Source organism: Plectrocnemia conspersa, unplaced genomic scaffold (assembly GCF_051122295.1).
Source record: "Plectrocnemia conspersa isolate PC_06_02 unplaced genomic scaffold, ASM5112229v1 ptg000001l, whole genome shotgun sequence".
Taxonomy (NCBI): domain Eukaryota; kingdom Metazoa; phylum Arthropoda; class Insecta; order Trichoptera; family Polycentropodidae; genus Plectrocnemia; species Plectrocnemia conspersa.
In genome coordinates, this window is record NW_028277165.1 from 9,282,693 (window position 1) to 9,301,951 (window position 19,259).

Sequence of the window (19,259 nt, forward strand, 5' to 3'; positions counted from 1 at the left end):
CTCTGCGCGCGTTGGGTGCCAAATAGGCACAAGACTTCTATGACGTACTAAGGTTCACCGAATGCAACGAGAGTAATCAATAAAGTGGTTTTTCAAATCAATATTAAAATAAAATATATTAGTAGAAAGATTTGCTATCAAGAAAAATCGTACTGTACTATTCTATAGATAAGGCTAGAAAAAAATAAAATGTAAAATACAATTAATGGTTCAACATTAAAGTTCAATAGATACGCCTCCTTTTATAAAATCAATAAGCATGCTCGATCATCCGATTGCATTTTTTTCTCTATTCAAGGATCAAGCAGAAGGTTGAATCTTACCGTTTCTTATGTACTACGGTTTTTAAACATGGAAACAAAAAAGTGTCGTGCGAAAAACGAGCATGACTTATGACGAAAAAATCAAAATATGAAATAATAATGTTAATTGCGATGAAGCAGAGGAATTCGCGAACATGAGAACGTCGCGAACAATGCTATAAAGCGCGATTTTTGTGAATGAAAAAATATATGTACAGAAACAATCCGGTTTCCATAGTGCGTAACGTTTCTATTCTAACGTTTCGTTTCATATAATATAATACATACACACGATTTTGGGGTTTGATAAGTTATCGTAATTAACGAGCGCTTAACCTCGGCGAGCTTTATATGTGGGAATTAACCTTATGCACGTGTAAAAGTTGAGAAAAAAATGTATTTAACTGGTTAATTTGCTGTTGTATTGATGATAGCATCAAAGAACAGTGACATGATTAGTACAATGTTTCATAACAACGGATGCAATATTTACAGTATGTTTATTAACTATATTTTATGTAAATACATTAATTTTACATGAATTAGTTGCGGGCCGTTAATATTGCAATTGATAAATGCGCCAGATCACATTGCAACAATAGTTTGTTTAATGATGTATTTCTACTGATAAATGAAACGTCATATTATGTACCTCTTTTAAATCTAGATAAGGGATTTAATATATATATATTTATATGTATATATAAGTAATAAAAAACGTCAATTAGACCAACATAACGACATTTGAATGACACTTTCCCTCGTCAAGATTATTTTATTATAAACGAAAGCAACAATCAAAAACCACACACAGCCACTCAAAATATTTCGTTGGAACAATCGATCTCACAAATTCAACCATATTGCGCCACACCAGCGGTTTCCAAACGTCGTCTAGCCGTTTCGATGCTCACGATTCTTATCTACATCGTCAGATAAGCAATTAAATTTAATTGAAATCCCATTAATTATGCTAATTGGGTAAAAAAATCTGCGACAGATGCGAAATCGGGCCAATTTTATGGGAAGCTGAATAATTGTTGTTTCGGCAACAACGGGAGCATTATGTGCTTGTGGAAATATAATCATAAATAAATATATAATTATTCAGCCTATTAAAAGTTAACCGCTTTGCAGGCTTTAAGTCTTCGTCCGGCTCATAAAATTGAAGTAAGTTTAAGCAAACAATCACCACGTACGTATGTTCACAAAGACCGTACCTACGCAAACTAGACCACAGTTTACCATACCCAATAAACATTTGAGCGATAGTTTCAACTCGCGTATCCGACTCATGCGACATTGTTTATCGGATGTGATTCTCTCGGTTAAACCATTACAGAGACCGCACAAAAGTCGCATTGTGAGAACCGGACCGTTTAACTACATGCATTATATATACCTTATGTATATCGTTACTAAATCTCGAGCACTAATGTCTAATCTAAGAATAATTATTATTCACCGGTGAAAGCGGACAGTGCGTGCGCCGTATTAACGACGACAGTCATCGGACACGATTAATGGTCGGGTCACCAACGTCTTATCGGGAGCAATGGAAAAATGACCGAAAATGACATATAGATTTGTCACTCATAATGCACATTATAACATTCAAGTATGTGCATACGTTTGACCGTGATTCATAAAAAAAGTAAATGTACCTACTACGTGACGAATCCAGGATCAAACATTATTACTCGGAATTTCTTCTCGCAATATCAAGGCTATTTTTTTATAAGCAATATTATATTATAATATATAATGAATATTAACCTTCTATTTACTTCATGTATATATATGTATATATATATATTATAATGCAGTGCAATATAACGATATAAAATTTGCAAACATAAATAACATCAAATGCCATATTACTATATTCAGAAGTATATGATTCTCAAAATAGAAAACAATGGATTCAATCGATTCATTACGGTCGAGCTATTGTTATTTTGGGATCGTCAATAATTTTAATGAGTATAACGCAACATTTGCTGTGTTTCAAAATATAATTGCGTTCAGGATCTTCATCATGAAACATTTTTTTAATCCTTAAATAGATAGATTTTCATCCACTAAAAATATTCTAACATATCAACAGTAAATACCAAAACCTAAATTATTAAATTTAATACATTGGAACTCTAAATGCCATAGTTGGAACACGAAAATAAAAATATTCAAATCGAATCGTATCTGTAATAATAAATAATAGCTAATATTAATATTTTTTTAAATGTACGAAACACGATGCCCGATATTAATTCATATCTTACCATGATTCATTACTGATTTTTAAAACGCATTAAGTTCGAGGTATTTAAATTGATATCAAATCTTTGTTCTGATGTGTTGAATAAAAGCAGGCACTATTAGTTTTGCGCTAGATATTATCGTGGCAATCGAAGGGTTAAGTATTGACGCGCATGATCTATCTAGCAAAAAAAATCATATGCGAACACGTACTATCTATAAATCTGAGAGAATGTGTATCGAATCGAAAAGATCGTTTCTCGCGTCAAACAAGGCCTCGAGATTTTCATACAAAGGTTGCCGTTTTACACGGATATAAGTGAAAGGAATCGTACGATCGGCTCAGATATAACACATACACATACATACACATTTGCGTCGTTATATATATATGCAATAACAATAAAAAGCGACCCGAGAGTTCGGATTGATCGAAATAATAAAGTTTAGTTCTGAGCCTCGTCGCTAGATGGCTAAGCGGCACCGCGAGCTCAGGACGCGTGGGAAAATAAATTAGAATAAAATGTACGGCGAGTTGTACAAAAGTGTTAGCGCCGAAAAAGCGACGACCAGAGTCGGATTAGTGTGGTTAAAATTTTAATTGAACGCCTCATTAGCCGGTAACGAGGTCGCCCAGTGTAGGTATAGTCATAGAAATGCAGTTAGAATGCAGCAACAAGCTCCGATTATATTATAGGTGTGAGATTTTCGATTTTGAAGCTTATGAAATTGCTAATATAATTGAAGGCGGTCGTAATTAAATTTCTCAATGTGCTCAATCTCTCTCCGCGGATCAAAATATGCGTTTATAATTAATCGTATTAGTGTTGTTTTAAGCTTGCGATTTAATGGCGTTTTGTACATGATATGTAAGACAATGCCTAATTGGTAGGTATTTGTAATTAAAGAGTGAATTTGTGGCAACAAGTGGCAATAAATAGCAGTGTACTATTAAATATCATAATAAATGTCAATTAGCTGTATTTGAAATATTTAAATTATTAGCGTTAATGATAAATCAGAATAAAATGATCTAATGAATGATAGTATGCAATATTATAAAATTGTGTTATTATCTATTAAATTTGAAGACAAAGAAACAAGTAGTATTATTAATTAAAGTTTAGCAAAATAAATAAGTACGTTTAGTAGTGATAAATGTCATACATTGGAAACACTGAAAAGCTTCATCTAGTCTTTATTTTATAATTTTAGTTAGAGAAACATAACATTTATAAACATGGTTATCACTAAGGTGACCAGATATATAATAAAGTGACTTATTTTGATGTATGACCAGATAAAAAACACTAGCGTCGCATTAAAAAGACAATTAATCAGAAATTGTCATAACAGAAAATTATATTGAGTCATTTACATCTTTATTATGGGTAATTTTCGTAGACTATCTATCAAAACTATTGAAAATATTAATGGCATTGCTAAGAATGCATTAAAATTAGTTATAAATGATTGGTTGTTAGCCAAGGATACAAAAAATCATTGGAATAGTCTTCTTGAATTTCAAGAGAGCTTTCGAAACAATAGACAAAAAATAATCTTGAAGAAATTAGAGAATATCGGTATAAGTGAAATAGTTTTTTTAATATGGTTTAATAATTATTTAAAAGAAAGAAAAATGCGTATTACAAAGAGCAAATAATATTTCACGGTGGACCACAGGGTATAAATTGGGCCCATTGCTGTTTATATATTTAATAATATAAAAAATGTAAAATACGTCTATTTGCGGACGAAACATTATTATACTGCATAGGTAATAATATTAAAGAAGTTGCAGATAATTAAATATTAAATTAAGTATAATATAAATATGGTTAAAAATAATCTACCTAAATTAAATGAGAATAAAACTAAGTGTATGTTTATTAATTATAAAAAAATGTTTGATACTAATATAAAAATACTTATAGATATCTTTATTATATAAATAGTTGATAATATAAAATATTCAGGAGTAATTAAATATAAAATAATAAATTTTAAGGAATATTGAAATTACATAATAAAAAATATTTATATTATCCACAATGAAAAATATGTTAAATATATTATAAACCCAAAAAAAAGTTACAATAATATTATATGTAATTTGTTTAGTACCCTACTTTAACTATTGTGCAATAATATTAAATATGTTTAATAAATTAGATAAAATGATGTTGCAAAAATTACAAAATAGGGTAATGTTTTAAATAAAAATAGATTTACTAGTTGTAGAGGTAGAATAGATTAAATGGAATGATTGAATGTTCAAGAAATGTTGAAGATGAATGTTTTAGTATTTTTATATAAGTTAGAAAATAGTATGTTACCTTAAGTATTTAATAAGAAATAAAAATGTACATAGATTTAATACTAGAAATATAAACAATATAATGATAGTTAGGTATAAGAAAACGAGTACGGCCAGGGGAATTCTGTACAGAGGTGTAAATTTGTAACATAATATTTCTAGAACAATCCGCAAAAATAAAATGTTGAGGATTTCCTAAATGGATAAATAATTATAATATTATATTTTTATTTATTTTTTCTGTTGATGTTGAACGTGCTATTTGGGCATCTAAATAGCACGTCCAATTTACCGTGTTGTTGGGGGTCTACTGTATGTATTATATGTATGTTTAGTGTAAAAATTAGCTATATTAGCTTAATAAATTAATAAAACAAGAATTGTTATCAACGCTCGTCTAAAATTTATTATTAATATGATAAAATGTACTAAGCACGAAGCCCGACATTGATTCTCATTTATTTTTTATCCGATAAATATTAATGATTTCTTAAAACGCCAAAATATAGCAATTATTGCAAAAACAGTCAAGTTTCAAACGCGAAATTATGAGTGCGTAGCAGCTGCTGATAAAACTAGGCCGACATCTACTATCAATATTTATTTACAATACAGCTAGTAAAATAGCTCACTATTCGATCGGGAGAAAATAGCGTTTTTGTTCAAAGAGAAAATATTTCGCTGCGCGGTCTTCTAGCGATTGGAGTTAATAATATTAATATGAGCCATTCAAGTATTTAAAGAAACATATATAGAGTTTTAAAAAAATTAAATTGTCAAAACCAGCGAATATACTGATGGTGAGATAATGCGTAGCATGTTGTGTTTGTCTTATTATTTCTAAGTTTTAGTAAATTTTAAAATTATATAAAAACTTGAAATAAATTATCTATTCTGCGAGATTTAAAAAATATTATTATAACTTATAATTTTAAATATTTTGCTTAGAGTATCACTGAATTTAACCAAAACGATTTGGCTTACGAAAAATGCAGGTTAACTTTAATATGAAAAAGAACACCGGATTATTAATGCTTGACATAGAACAAGCCTTTGATACGGTGTAGATATACATTAGCCAAAATCAGACGTCCTCTTTAAATCATCTCTCGAATATCAGCTGAATTTCTGTATATATCATATATATATATATATATATATATATATATATATTAATCCACTACAATGCTTTCAGCTTTTTCCAGGGGAAGGGGCAAAGTTCTGGTCTTTTTTTTAATATTTCCATTTCATTGAGATTTTAGTATTTCTTTAAATGTCATGCATTTTTCTGAAAAATTCTGTTTAGAATCCTAAAGTAATATAATCGTTCCGTCGTCGTCGCAATAGAAACGCTCGGTTATCTACAGTTCCTATTAAGACTTTTTATAACAAATTACGACTTACAATGAGTGAGAACCGAATGATGCATATCAAAACCGAATTTTGGTCAATAGGAGAGCACAAAAAACAATTATCCTTTCTCAGAAGTCAAAAATCTACGTCAAAAGCAATAAAATCAGTGGTAACGAGCAATCCCACTACGACGGCGCCGACACGATTTTATTTCTTTTGACGTGAATTTTTGACTTCTGAGAAGTAATAATTATTTATGCGCCCTCCTATTGATCAAAATTCGATTTTAATACCCTTTGACCAATAGTCTTATATCAGCAGTCCGTAGTAATATCGGTGAAAGATGACACTTCTATCTGTACTTCTTTTTCAGCTTATATTCCTCTAAAAGATTAGTTGGTTTAGTTTGTATTTTGGATGCCTAATGAAAGTTTTAAAACTATGATTATTTTTAGAACTGTCGTTAGGTTAGGTTTCGGTATGGTCAACAAATGCAGCATATCAGTTAAACTATAATATAATACTTATAGCTAATAGAAATATAATATATGTACTGATGAAAATGTATTTTGACTTAAATTCATTGTAACATTTATATATCACGTGTAAACAAATAATGATGTGTATGTATATGTACATATATATGGAAAATTTGAAATTAAATAATTTTATCAACATCTGCAAGATAAATAATATTTTTACTGGTAAAAATATGTAAAAATGTATTTTAAAAATAATTTCGGGATAATTCTAAAATTTCTGGTTTGAATCAGGGATGTCATTTCAGTTTTTTAACGACCGGGGGGGGGGGGGAGACTTGCCAGTAAGTGGTCGTTTTTTTTTTAATATTTCGATTTAATTATGATTCATAGTATTTTATGAAATGACATGCATTTTTCTGGCCAAATACCCTCATGCCTCCCCCCTAAATGCAATCTCTGGTCAACTAATCTTCAAACATATTTTTATATATTTAGATTGTTGAGTATCGTAAATTGATGAACATTTAATAGTGAATGATTTTTTAAAAACTGCGTTTAGAACAATATTTTTTTACTTATATTTCAATATTTTGTATTTAAAACTAATTCTTAACAGGCAATTATACTAATATAAACAGACAATTGCTCGGTGTGGAGTAACATCAAAATATTTTTTTTCTCAAAATTCTAAAACTGAAATTAAAGAATACTACCATAATCATACTAAAAATTATCAGTGACTACGATAAGAACCAAAGGATTAAATGCCTTAACCTATACCTATTTACTAACTCTATGGCTATGAATCAGTTACAAATATGTATTTTTAATATTGTAATAAGCACGATTGATCAACGGTGGATGTCGATGACTAGCACATGAAACCTATTATAATTATAATTCCAATCCATCATCACAAATTGTTTTTTTTCTATATATTTTTTATCTTAGTAGTTAGGTTAAAAATAAATTTAACTTACTGTGCGGCGGGGTTAGCGCTAGGGCTGTCGGGGGCGGCGGATAGGGGATCGGGTCTGGTGGCGGTAGCCTCGGCGGAGGCTCCTCGTCCGACTTGAGCGGAGGCCTCCGCACGTCCTTGAGCGTCGGCGGCGGCAGGTCCCTCCTCAAGCCCAGCGACAGGTCCTGGGGGCCTTCTCCGGAGCGCCTCCGGGGCCTTGCCTGCTTTCGCCTCGGCACCGGCGAGCAACACGCCGGAGCCGGAGACGGCACGGGTCCTGGCATCTCTTCGGCTCCGTCCGAAGACAGGGCCGGCTCTGGTGAAGGAGTCTCATCCCCAGCTAAGCTCCCGGTTTCCCTATCGTTCGCGTTCGCGTCCTGCTCTACAAGACCGCGCACCTGCAGCGCCTCACCGGCTTTGATGATGGTTTTTAGCTGTTCCTGAGCAACGCTTATCTCGCCTCTGTACATGAAGTCTATGACCGCTTGCACCTCCCAGCCGTGGAAGTCTTTCAATACTATGACCGGGTGCTTGCAGGGGTTCTCTGAGAATATTCGGCGGAAGAAAGGCGAGCAGGCCGATAGGACTACTTTGTGCGCTCGCACTCTTCCTTCGGCGCACACTAGTGTCACGTCCACGAGGGCTTCGGCCCTCAGAAGGGCAGCGAACGCTCTGAGCAGATGGTGCTGGTGGTTGTTCCACCGCAGGCTGTAGTGCTCCTCGGGGCGCGCCATGTCACCGATCCTAACCGGGGGCTCCGGTGGAGGCGAAGGCTCCTCCGTCGACCATAGCACACCCGGGGGACGTTCCCACGCCACTTTGCCGTCGGTGCTGCGAAAAATAAAAAAGTTTTAGAACCTCATAGAAATATTTAAATAAATATAATTGTAAAAAGTTGTTGTTAAAATATACAATTATCGCTCATCTCGCACACACGTCGCAAATTAGTCCATTGTATCAATATTCACACTAAGAATAGCAGCTCTGTTCAAATAGATACATTTTGAAATTGTGTGAAACGCATAATTTAGTACATATACAACAAATGGACGCACATATTGTTGAGTTTTTCGAATATTACCATATTTTTTTATTGTTAATTAACCTCGAATTGAAAGAACGTTTGGCAACGGTTCAAATTAACGATTCACAATCTTGTCGCAACTCAAAAAGTTATGTAAATACTAATTCATTTTAATATTAAACACAATAAACTTTATCAATGCTTTTTAATAATCATATTAACACAAAAGGGAATTTTGACTTTTTCGCTTCACTCGAAAGTCTTAGAATTTACCTTATCGGGCAAATTTCGATACCTCTTCTTATCACAAGATTTGAAGTGCACTTACAGGTGATTTTTCAGGTATACGTTGTCATTTTGTAAATTAATATTTATGTGGCAGTTACCAGTATCTAGTTTAAACATGTAAGTTTAATATAATATATTTAGTTTAAGACCTTTATACTATGCATTTTTCATCACTGTAGCACAAGAATCTAACGCTTATAATCCGACATGTGTATTTACATATTCATAAATACATAGATACACATTCAGTGCGAATTCGATTTTTTTAATATTACATAATAATTTCACACACTTTGCGAATTTTACAAACACAGCTGAAATAAATAATATTTGCCTATCTGTCTGGCCGGCGAAAATTAACATACGTGCACGTTTGTTATACACGAACATATGTGGGTTGCTGTCATGAATTTGGTAAAATACGTAAAAATAAACTAATATCACTAAATTTATATTTAATAAATATAACTTATATGAATAAATTAAATTGAATTGCATGAGCATGACTCGAAAATAATATTGTTGTATTTTATATACAATAGACGCTGTTATTTATAAAATGTTTATAATACAAAAAAAACATTATTATTATTATTTATATGTATATGTAAATATAAATATAAATATAATACATATGTATATTATTATTAATATTTAGATTCACTATACCTCTCGTATTCTGGCATGCCGTTCCTTATTCAATTGTCACAATCAACATTAGTGGTTTAGAAAAAAAAGCAGTTCGCTAAGAATCGCGCGCGGCACAGACGAAAGACACTTGCTCACTGTACCGCTGGCAGAGCACAGAGAGTACGGAGAGGACGCGTGCGTACCGCGCGAGGTACGCGGTGCATCTGACGAATTTCGCTCCCGGCGGCGAAGGACGCATTATTCCCGGATCCGATGGTAATGAATCCGATTTGGCCAGGGGAGCGAAACCGGCGGATCGAGAGCTCAGTGACATTTTTTACCTTTTTTTATGGACAAAAATAACTTTTATATATATTTTTGGAATATCTAATAAAAATATAATTTTTTATTTATGTACTGATGGGACGATTAATCTGAATCGGGAGTCAGAAATATCGGATTTTTTTCAATGTCGGAATCGGGGAATTTTGTACTTTATTTCCGATTCCGAAAACGACTCTTTGGATTTATTTGTACCTACTTTTGCATTTGCTTGCTAATGCAAAAGTTAGTTTTGTTGTGCTTCAATATGAAGCAATATCTACGGGAAGACATTTTTAAAACATGAAATGAAAAATATCTTGCCCTAAAAATCTCCTTTGCTGGTGGAGTTCCAGCAAAAATGAGTTTCCCATCCTAGCATATTTAGAAAGGAAATATCTATCGGTACCACGCTCTTCGGTTGAAAGTGAACTATTATTCAGTGCTAGAGGTAATATTTATTTGTCTAAAAGAAATCGGTTGAAAGGTGAAACTCGATAATCTATAATGTGTTCACATCATAATTTAATTTTTTTAGAACTGAAATATAAAGCATTCAAATGAGGTGGTGGCATAAACAGGTTGAGAAGCTCAGGTTTAAGCATTTATACTAGTTTTTTTAATAAACATAATGTTCTACTATATTTTATAAGCTTTTGTGTAAATTATTGTACTGAATGTTTTATTAATAAATATAATTTCTTCAATCTCTTAACGCACATTGAATGTACATTTATTAGTTTTATGGATTTTGAATTCATTATTATTACACTGTAGGAATCGGAATCGGCAAAAATTTTAGAATCGTTCCATCAGTAGTTTATCGCTTAATGAAATGTTTGTTATCTAATAATAAATAAATAATTCAAAACAATCATGGCCAGCCATTGCATAGTTTTCCTTCAATATCTCAGAAAAACCATGTGTAATAAATAATTCTTGCAGCGAACCGATAAGTTGTAAGTTTAATACATTATATATGTTAACACTAATTAATATGCGCGTAAGAGCAGCGATTTAAAAAAATGTTTTTTTTTTACTTTTTTGTAAAGTTGGCACAATATTTTTTTGTGTTGTACGTAAAACAAAAAATTAATAAACACAAAGTATTAATATTAAAAACCGTGCCACTGTTGGCGCATGCATGCCACTGGACTATAAAGGTTGTCCAGTCCATGACACACATGTTGGACCAGCGGACTTTATAGTCAATACAGATTTGGATTAGCTTAGTGAATCACTACGAGTCGAATTACAATATATATGTATTTGTTATCATTAGAGACACGTATTTTAAGGCAGATGCAAAAATAATGGATACATATAAAAAGCATGATTTTTTTTAATAAACTAAAATGTGGGATAGATAAAAAACATTGGCTACAAATAGTGCAAAAATTCCTTAAAATAATATTTATTTTTGTGTGCTATAAGAGGTAAATAAATATTTTTCCCCAATAATGTGCAAAATTTATATTTTTTATTCACCCTATAGTCGCTAAAATCTAATATATCGACTTTTGCTATTTTAGCGAAAATTACCAGATCCGACGTCACTATTGAATAAAATATCTTATACATCTTTAATATTAGTGTAAATTTTACTTTTATAATTTACATCCATCAATAATAAGATAACGATCGAAAATCAGGTTTTACGATGTTTTATTGAAATACTTCCATTTTAAGAATTGATCACGGAATCATTACCAATATTAAAAATTATAACACATGTACGTATAATGCGGTCATGTTATTATGAATCATGAATTCGTGCCTGCTATTTATATACATATGTATTTAGGAACGATAGTATTTTTCGCATATTAGATATTGCTGATTAATCACACGTAACGGAAAATAAATATTGCCAAATAGGTTGACAATTGTCAAATGCACACGCATGTGCGTCACACTTCGAGAATCGCTCGACTGACAAATTTTCCATCAGATAAGAGCGCTGTTTATCTTGAATCGAAATAAAATAAAGGGTTGACGATCGTCACATTTTTCAAGAGTTGTTGACCGCTAAACAAGAAAAAGAGGAATCTTTCCTTCTGCCTCCCTGCGAGGAGCTGCTCTTTCTCCCTCTGACTCGGTCCATGGGCGTCGCGTGGGCAAGGGACGTCGCGACGCCTACGCCCCCCCCTGCTAAAACGACCCTTATGCAAATGACTCGTTAAGCGCCTCGCCTTGCGGGGGTGGGAGTGGGTGGCGGCGGCGGTCGGCAATTACTACAAAGAAGAACAAAAAAAGTGGGAGCGAAGAAGAAGAATTGTCTGCCGAAAATTAATCGGTCATTGTTCGGCGCCCCTGGAAGTGCAAGGCTTTGCAAGGTCGGGTTTAGTGCGACGAGATGATTTATGGATAACGGGTGAAGATGGCGAGATAATTAAAAACTATAAAACTATTATTGGAAGAAATCGTTAACTCATTCGCGTATTTTTTAAAAATTGTAGAACAAAGTTAAAAATATATATATTTTTTTTATGTGTTATTCACAAAAGCTCTTAAAACATTCACTTGTTCAACCTAAACCTTTTTATCTACATTACAGGTATGTGCATCACTGTATTTTATGAAGGTGCGATAATTGATTGTTCGTATAACGTTTTTTTAAAAGCTTACGGATCGAACCCTCGAAAGCTTAAAATAACGGCGTTTTTTTGTAATACTAGCGCCATAAAGTCAGGTATAGATTGCAATTTTCTTTCAACTGAAATCTTATCTCGCGCGCATAAACAAAAAGATCATATACCCTGTAATAAAATTGACTTGTGAATTTTGTCACGATCCGCCTGGATTATACCTATGTATTATATAGGACAGAAAGAAGAAATAGCCGGCGAGCCTTTGACTGAAAGCTTCCAGGTAGAACGCGTCGGTGTTTATTTCAATACCAGTTTTTTTACTTGGAAAATTAGTCAAATCCTGCCAAAACAAGACGTCATAAAATCTACCTGCTCCCTTTCAAGCGCTTTCACCGTAGGCTCGGCGAAAAAGGACCAAAGGGGCCGACGTCCATTATGTCCTGACGTTTATACGATTGTAATATTTAAGGATTAGCAAACGAGACGAATTGCCTTTCGACGCCTCTTTCAACGCATAATAAAAAAACCTCGAAGGACATGTGTTGTATTTTGGATGCATCTATTGAGTGTCATAAATAATGTGACATACAATTGATTTATGAACGTGCTATGGTCAGATTTATTTAAAAATAAGAGCAAAATTAGATGCGTTGGGAAAATATCGAGACGGACAAAAAAATCACATATTACATTTCTGGTCTTATTATATGCGATAGCATCAATCGTTTGTGAGCAATTAAAAATACATAATGATATCTGAGTGTAGCGGGATTCGCCATTTGTATGATATTCCTAGCTAAAAGAGAGATCTGAGAAAAAAAGTTAATAATGTATGCGCAAACGCCGTTTATATTTTTAACCGAAAAGTGCGAATAGATTTTTTTAATATTTACAAAGCAACGCGGAACCGTAGGTTTGTTAAATTAAAATTTTATACTGAATAAATCGTTAGTGACTAATATGGGACAATTACCAAAAAATGTGTCATATGTGTTCATAAACGATTTGTTGTTTCACATTAAATGCAATGTTTACGCTATGTATGTCACGTACGCATGTGCACATTGCACCTAAATGTGTCAATTTGTCTTTAGGCTATATATTATATACTAATCACTATTTCTAATAAGTATATGTCAATCGATCGATTTATATTTTAGGAAATACATACAACACCTGTTGCGTACAAGTATTTTTGCAACAATATCTAATACGCTAATTATAATATTATATTTTGACAATTGATACATGGGAAATAATAAAAAAGTAACAGCCACATTTTCATGTATCGAGAAAAAGTGGGGAAAACTCCAAAGAAAATAAAGCGGGGCGATCTTGAGCGAAGAGCCGCGGGGGGTTTTCCTTTCGACGCGGAATTTTTTTTCGCAATGTCCTGCGAAAAATCTGATATGTACTCCGTACGTGATTAACAATTTTCTCTTTGCGAGATGAAAAAAGGGGGAGCGATTTGTAAGCGGGTGAAAAAAACACGACGCACGCAAAACGGAGTGTTACGGCCAAATCGATGCCAAATAAATACATTGTGTATTGATAATATTTCATTAGCGTTTATTTACATCTTACTTTAAATAATATGTTTACAGATCATTTAATGAATTGTAATTTGATACAAAAAAATATATTCAAAAATTTTCGGCAAATAAAAAAATGGATTGAGTGAGCTTATGCGCACTTAACTTTTCGCGCGTCGCAATCCTTTTGACAGGGAAAGTAGACGCAAAACTTGTTCGCTGCGTAATCGAACCGCTTTTCCTGCTTATCGTAACATCGCAACTGTACATATCCCGAATATACGTAAATTAGTGCACGTGCATACGAAACGAGCGTATAATTGCCGACGTACAACGAAAAAAATCTCATTGTTCTCTGGAAAAATAATTTCGGCCGCCACAGTGACATTAGCCGTAATTATATAAATCGGCGTATCCCAATCTTTTATAAACAATTATTAAACATTTCTTTTTCAGTTATGAAAGCTGCATTTTTAAATTTAATTCCCCTCCCTTTTTATTCAATAATTGTTATTTTCTCATATAAACTACGGACATTAGCTAAGCGTTGTCATAAATTATTATTAAATTGATCTATTACACGCGGTAGATATTATGCAGCAATAAATTATAATAAGCATGTATTTGCCGAAACTAGATCTTAAATTGTGTATTGAACAAATCAATTAGAAAATGTTGTAGCTAAAATTTAAAAAAATATATACAAAAGTATGGCATGTGTCGTATTTTAAAAGAAATTAATTTAATATGCTTGTACAAAAAATGTGTTTCGGCCAAAAGAAAAAAAATGCTGCACACAATTTCAATACGTTAATTAAATAGAAATAATTCACTTATTGTAACAATAATTAATAATAGTAACATAGAAACACTTTCGATTAATATAGCTCGTTTTTTAACCTAAAACATTATTAATTTGTAGGTAGTATATGCAAAAATTTTCGTGTTTTGACCACGATTAAAACTGTTTTAAAGCTCTTCTCAGAATATTTTCCTGCCGTAACTATAAGTAGTATATGGAACAATATAATAAATAGTATGTATCGATAAAACATAATACGCATTATAAGAACAGTTCGGCTGTCACTTATTATATGATAGTAAAATAAATTATTAAACGCGAGTCATACATGATCGTATTTTATAACATATTAATTATATATGTACAAAAGAATACGCGTTTTAGCCAAATTATTAAAAATATTTTTAGAAGTTTTTTTTGTGTATTACTAAAATAAAAGCTTGGCAGACAATACAATAAATAATTAAACGCGGGTATTTTAGACCAAATAAATATTAATATACAAAAAACATATGTATTTTAGGCAAATTAATGTTATGTAATAGACTTTCTTTTGATAAGGAAAAGTACACAACGTTGATTGTGTAATAGAACAGTTTTTCTGCGTATTTAAATAAAAATAAGTTTGGCCGCCGTAATTTTAGCATATGGCGAGTTATAAAAATGACAATAAAATAAATAAAGAGAAGCGAATTACACAAAATTTAGTTTAATATTGAAAAATACACATCGTCCGTTTTGTAATAAAATACTTTTTTCAGTCTATTGCCAAACATAATTCGGCTGCAACCTATTGACAGGAAAATATATAATTAAATGCGATCGTATTTTGAACTAAATAAATTTGAGAAAAAATTTGTGAAAAACTTTTCTTTCATATGGAAAATACATATATTATAAGAAAAATAAGTTTGGCCGCCGTAAGTGTAGCATATGGTAATATAATAAATTATTAAATGCGATCATACACGATCAGTTGATATAACTCTTATTTTATACAAAAACATTAATTGATATGAATGTATAAAAATTACGTGTTTCGGCCAAAAAAAAAAGTTGATATCTTTTCCTTTAAGAGAAAACAAACACACGTCGTATGTTCTGTAATCAAAAAGTTTTTTTTCTATATATCGCTAAAAATAAGAAAAGTAAGTTCCACTGCCACTTATTATGACATTAAAATGAAATAAATTAATAAATAAGAGTCATACACGATCGGTTAATATAGCTTGTATTTAAGACAAAAATTTACATTTTTTGACCAAATTATACAAAATATGTAGAGCTTTTTTTTTATATGTAAAAATACAGTTTTTCTGCGTATCTCCAAATAAATAGTATATACTATTAAAAAAAAAGTGAGTTTGGCAGCTGTAGTTATAAATATTAGTATATGACGCATTAAATAAAAAATAATTAAATAAAATAAATGAATAAATGCGAGTCGCAGACGATCGGTATTTGGGATTAAATCAATTTAAGTTATGTATTATACATATATATATATATATATAAAAATCACGCGTTTTGGTCAAATTAAAAGTGAAAAAAGTTGCGAGCTTTTCTTCGACGTGGAAATGGATATCCAATAACAGTTTTTCATGACTATTTTCACATACTAATTCGTATTTATAAGAAAAAGTAAGTTCAGCCGCCGCTGTGACAGTAAGCCGTGATTTAAAATTAATAACCAAAAAGCTGATTTACCTATTCACGCGGTCGTTCTGTGTGCGATAGACGCACGTTGATACTTTCAGTGTTTCTCACGCAAGCATCGGTGCAACAACACAACTTAACACAAACGAGCACTGATTATTATGACAATAAGACAAATGAATAAATGTGTTTCGTGCGCGATTGTCAATTTTTATAGGTTGGCTACACTCGATCTTGTTGTTAAATTACGAATCGCACAAAATCACAACGCGTACTTTTGACAAGTGGCAACACTGTTTTTTTTTTTTGGGCGGACGTTCGCGAGCGCGCAATGTTCGCGAACGAGAGCGGATAGCGAGCGACCGGTCCGACGTGACCAGCGTCCGCCGGAGGATTGCGGGCGTTGGGGCGCCGGTGCCCGCTCGGCCCCCGCCCCGTCGCTCCCCGCCGCGGTCCCCCGCCCCACAGCCGCGGCCAATGGCGTGCGGGTCCGCCCGGCCCGGCCGCCGGACCGTAGCTCCAGCCAGCCAGTGCACGTGGGAGCCGCCGCTGCGACAACTGTCAAACGTCGAGCCGCACATGCAACTTCCAAACTTTTATCGCGGCGCTATGCAAAGACCGCAAATTGAAAATGGCCGAATAAAATTTACATTATGCGTTTTATTTTTTTGCATGAAAAATGTCAACTCGATTCAAATCCGATGCAGTGTTGCAATATAATAATATATAATCGAATCAAATTCAAAATTATATATCAGATCACCTTCTGAAGGATTCCTCTTAGGTACTTTTGCATCATTAGAAGAGTAATGTAAGGTTCTAAGCAAATGATCTGTAAACATCTGAATGTGCAAGGTTCGAAATGTATGGCGGGTGCACTAGAAAATGAAGTTGCAATACTCTGGTCGGTTCTCTATAGAAACATATAGTGTAAGCATATCGTTATTGTAAGAGCCTTTATATTTGTCAGCTATAGTCTCTTCCTGTTTGTTTTTTTCAGTTTGGTCAACTGTGAGCAGCACTTAGTGTAATCGATAGTTTGGTTTAAATAGCAGCAACTCGTACTACACGATAGTCATTCAGTCACTATGACCGTGATCTTTTTTTTAATGTTGCACTAAATCCATTTTTGTTTGAGAAAAGAATTTTCATAAAAATCACAAGCAGAAATTCGGATCACTAGCTTGATGCAGCACTAATCAACTTCACCTGTCATAAAATGGAGGTCACTATCAATTATGGTATGTCATTTCTTTCATATACAGAACATTTTGTTTGTTTAGTTTTGGGATACGTTTCTATATTTTCAGCAGTAAAAATCATAATACGACGATAATAATATTTTATTGGCTGTAGCTGCTAAAGGTACGAAAAAGCATTGTTCCGTCACCAAGTGGAGAAAATGGGAAATTGTTCTCGGGCATTCGCGAAGTTCTTGATGTTCCGATACTTTTTTTACTCTTTAATCTACAAATTTATTATTATTGGGCATTGAAAAAGTCCGTGTATTCAGAAATACAAGCTTACAATCTATTAACAATACACATCCCGTCAATTCTACTTGATTTCGATAGTCAGTGTCAAATAATGGCGGAGTAGGCAAAACAATGGTATGGCGCATTTTTTTGTATTACGCCAAAAATATTAAGAAAGATGGTTGTGTACTTCATTATATTAAATTTGTCTCATATTCTCATGAAAATATTCAATAAATAACACAGTAACAAATATTTTTGTAAATTACATCCAATTCATTTAATATTTTTAAAACAAATTATTATAAAAATGTGACACTATTAGAGTACGAAATAAAAGTATAAGAATATTTATTATTCCTAATTCAAATTACACTAAGAAATTAGAGAACATTCTTTTTTGAGAGTTTTATATTTTTGTCTATTTATAGTCAGGTGTTTTTGTAGCTCTGTAGATTAAATTACAAAACAAATAATTTAGCGAAAATGTGTGCGTCATAAGATTTACATATAGTTATCCATTAAGAGATTCATTATGTTGTAAAATATATAGAAAAGTTTTTCTTATCTAGCGCGTAGGGTTGCCATAAAAATTATAAATTAAACTGGCAAATTTTTTTTTTGCATTAAAATAGCTTTAGGTAACTTGTCATATGTACTGGTCAATGTCGTTTAAGTAGAATATCAAATCAGATAAGCAAAAAAACTTGGCAAACATTAAAAATCGTTTGCTGACTTCTGCTATAATTTTTGCTAAATTTACCAAATCATTTAAACTTTCCAATTATTAAAACTTAAAAAAATAAGTTTATTAATAAGTATGATTGATAGATTAGAATGGTTGAATGTTCAAGAAATATTGAGTATGAATGTTTTTGTATTTATATATAAGTTAGAAAATAATATGTTACCAAAATATTTTAATAAGTATTTAATAAGAAATAAAGATGTACATAAATATAATACTAGAAATAGAGAAAATTTAAAGATAATTAAGTATAAGAAAACGAGTACGGCTAGGGGAATTATGTACGGAGGTTTTGATTTATATAATAGTCTTCCAAGAGAAATCCGAAACAGCAAAAATATAACGGGTTTCATAAATGGAATAAAAAAACACCTTCGTACATATAGAAATAAATTATAATATTAAGACTTTATTATTGTATATTTTTATTTTTTCTTTCTGTTATGTATTTTTTATATATTTTTATATATGTTTACTAAATTTGTTAGATGTAAAGATTAGCTATTAAGCTAAATAAATTA

At 32.2% G+C, this 19,259-nt stretch overlaps 1 protein-coding gene across 6 annotated transcripts in view; it reads right to left on the reverse strand.

Annotated features, from left to right (window-relative positions):
- Positions 1-17,028, reverse strand: part of LOC148238737 (protein jim lovell-like) — a 34,906-nt gene extending 17,878 nt beyond the window's left edge. For 2 of the 6 annotated variants that reach the window (XM_088190458.1, XM_088190438.1), the window contains exons 1-2: positions 16,567-17,028; positions 7,694-8,502 (exon numbers count right to left, since the gene is read on the reverse strand). In XM_088190458.1, coding sequence (XP_088046584.1) covers positions 7,694-8,405 — 712 coding nt within the window. In that variant the 5' untranslated portion in view covers positions 8,406-8,502; positions 16,567-17,028. The remainder of the gene's footprint in view (positions 1-7,693; positions 8,503-16,566) is intronic. The other 4 variants (XM_088190480.1, XM_088190491.1, XM_088190469.1 and 1 more) reach the window with 4 other exon arrangements.
- Positions 17,029-19,259: the final 2,231 nt, after the last annotated feature.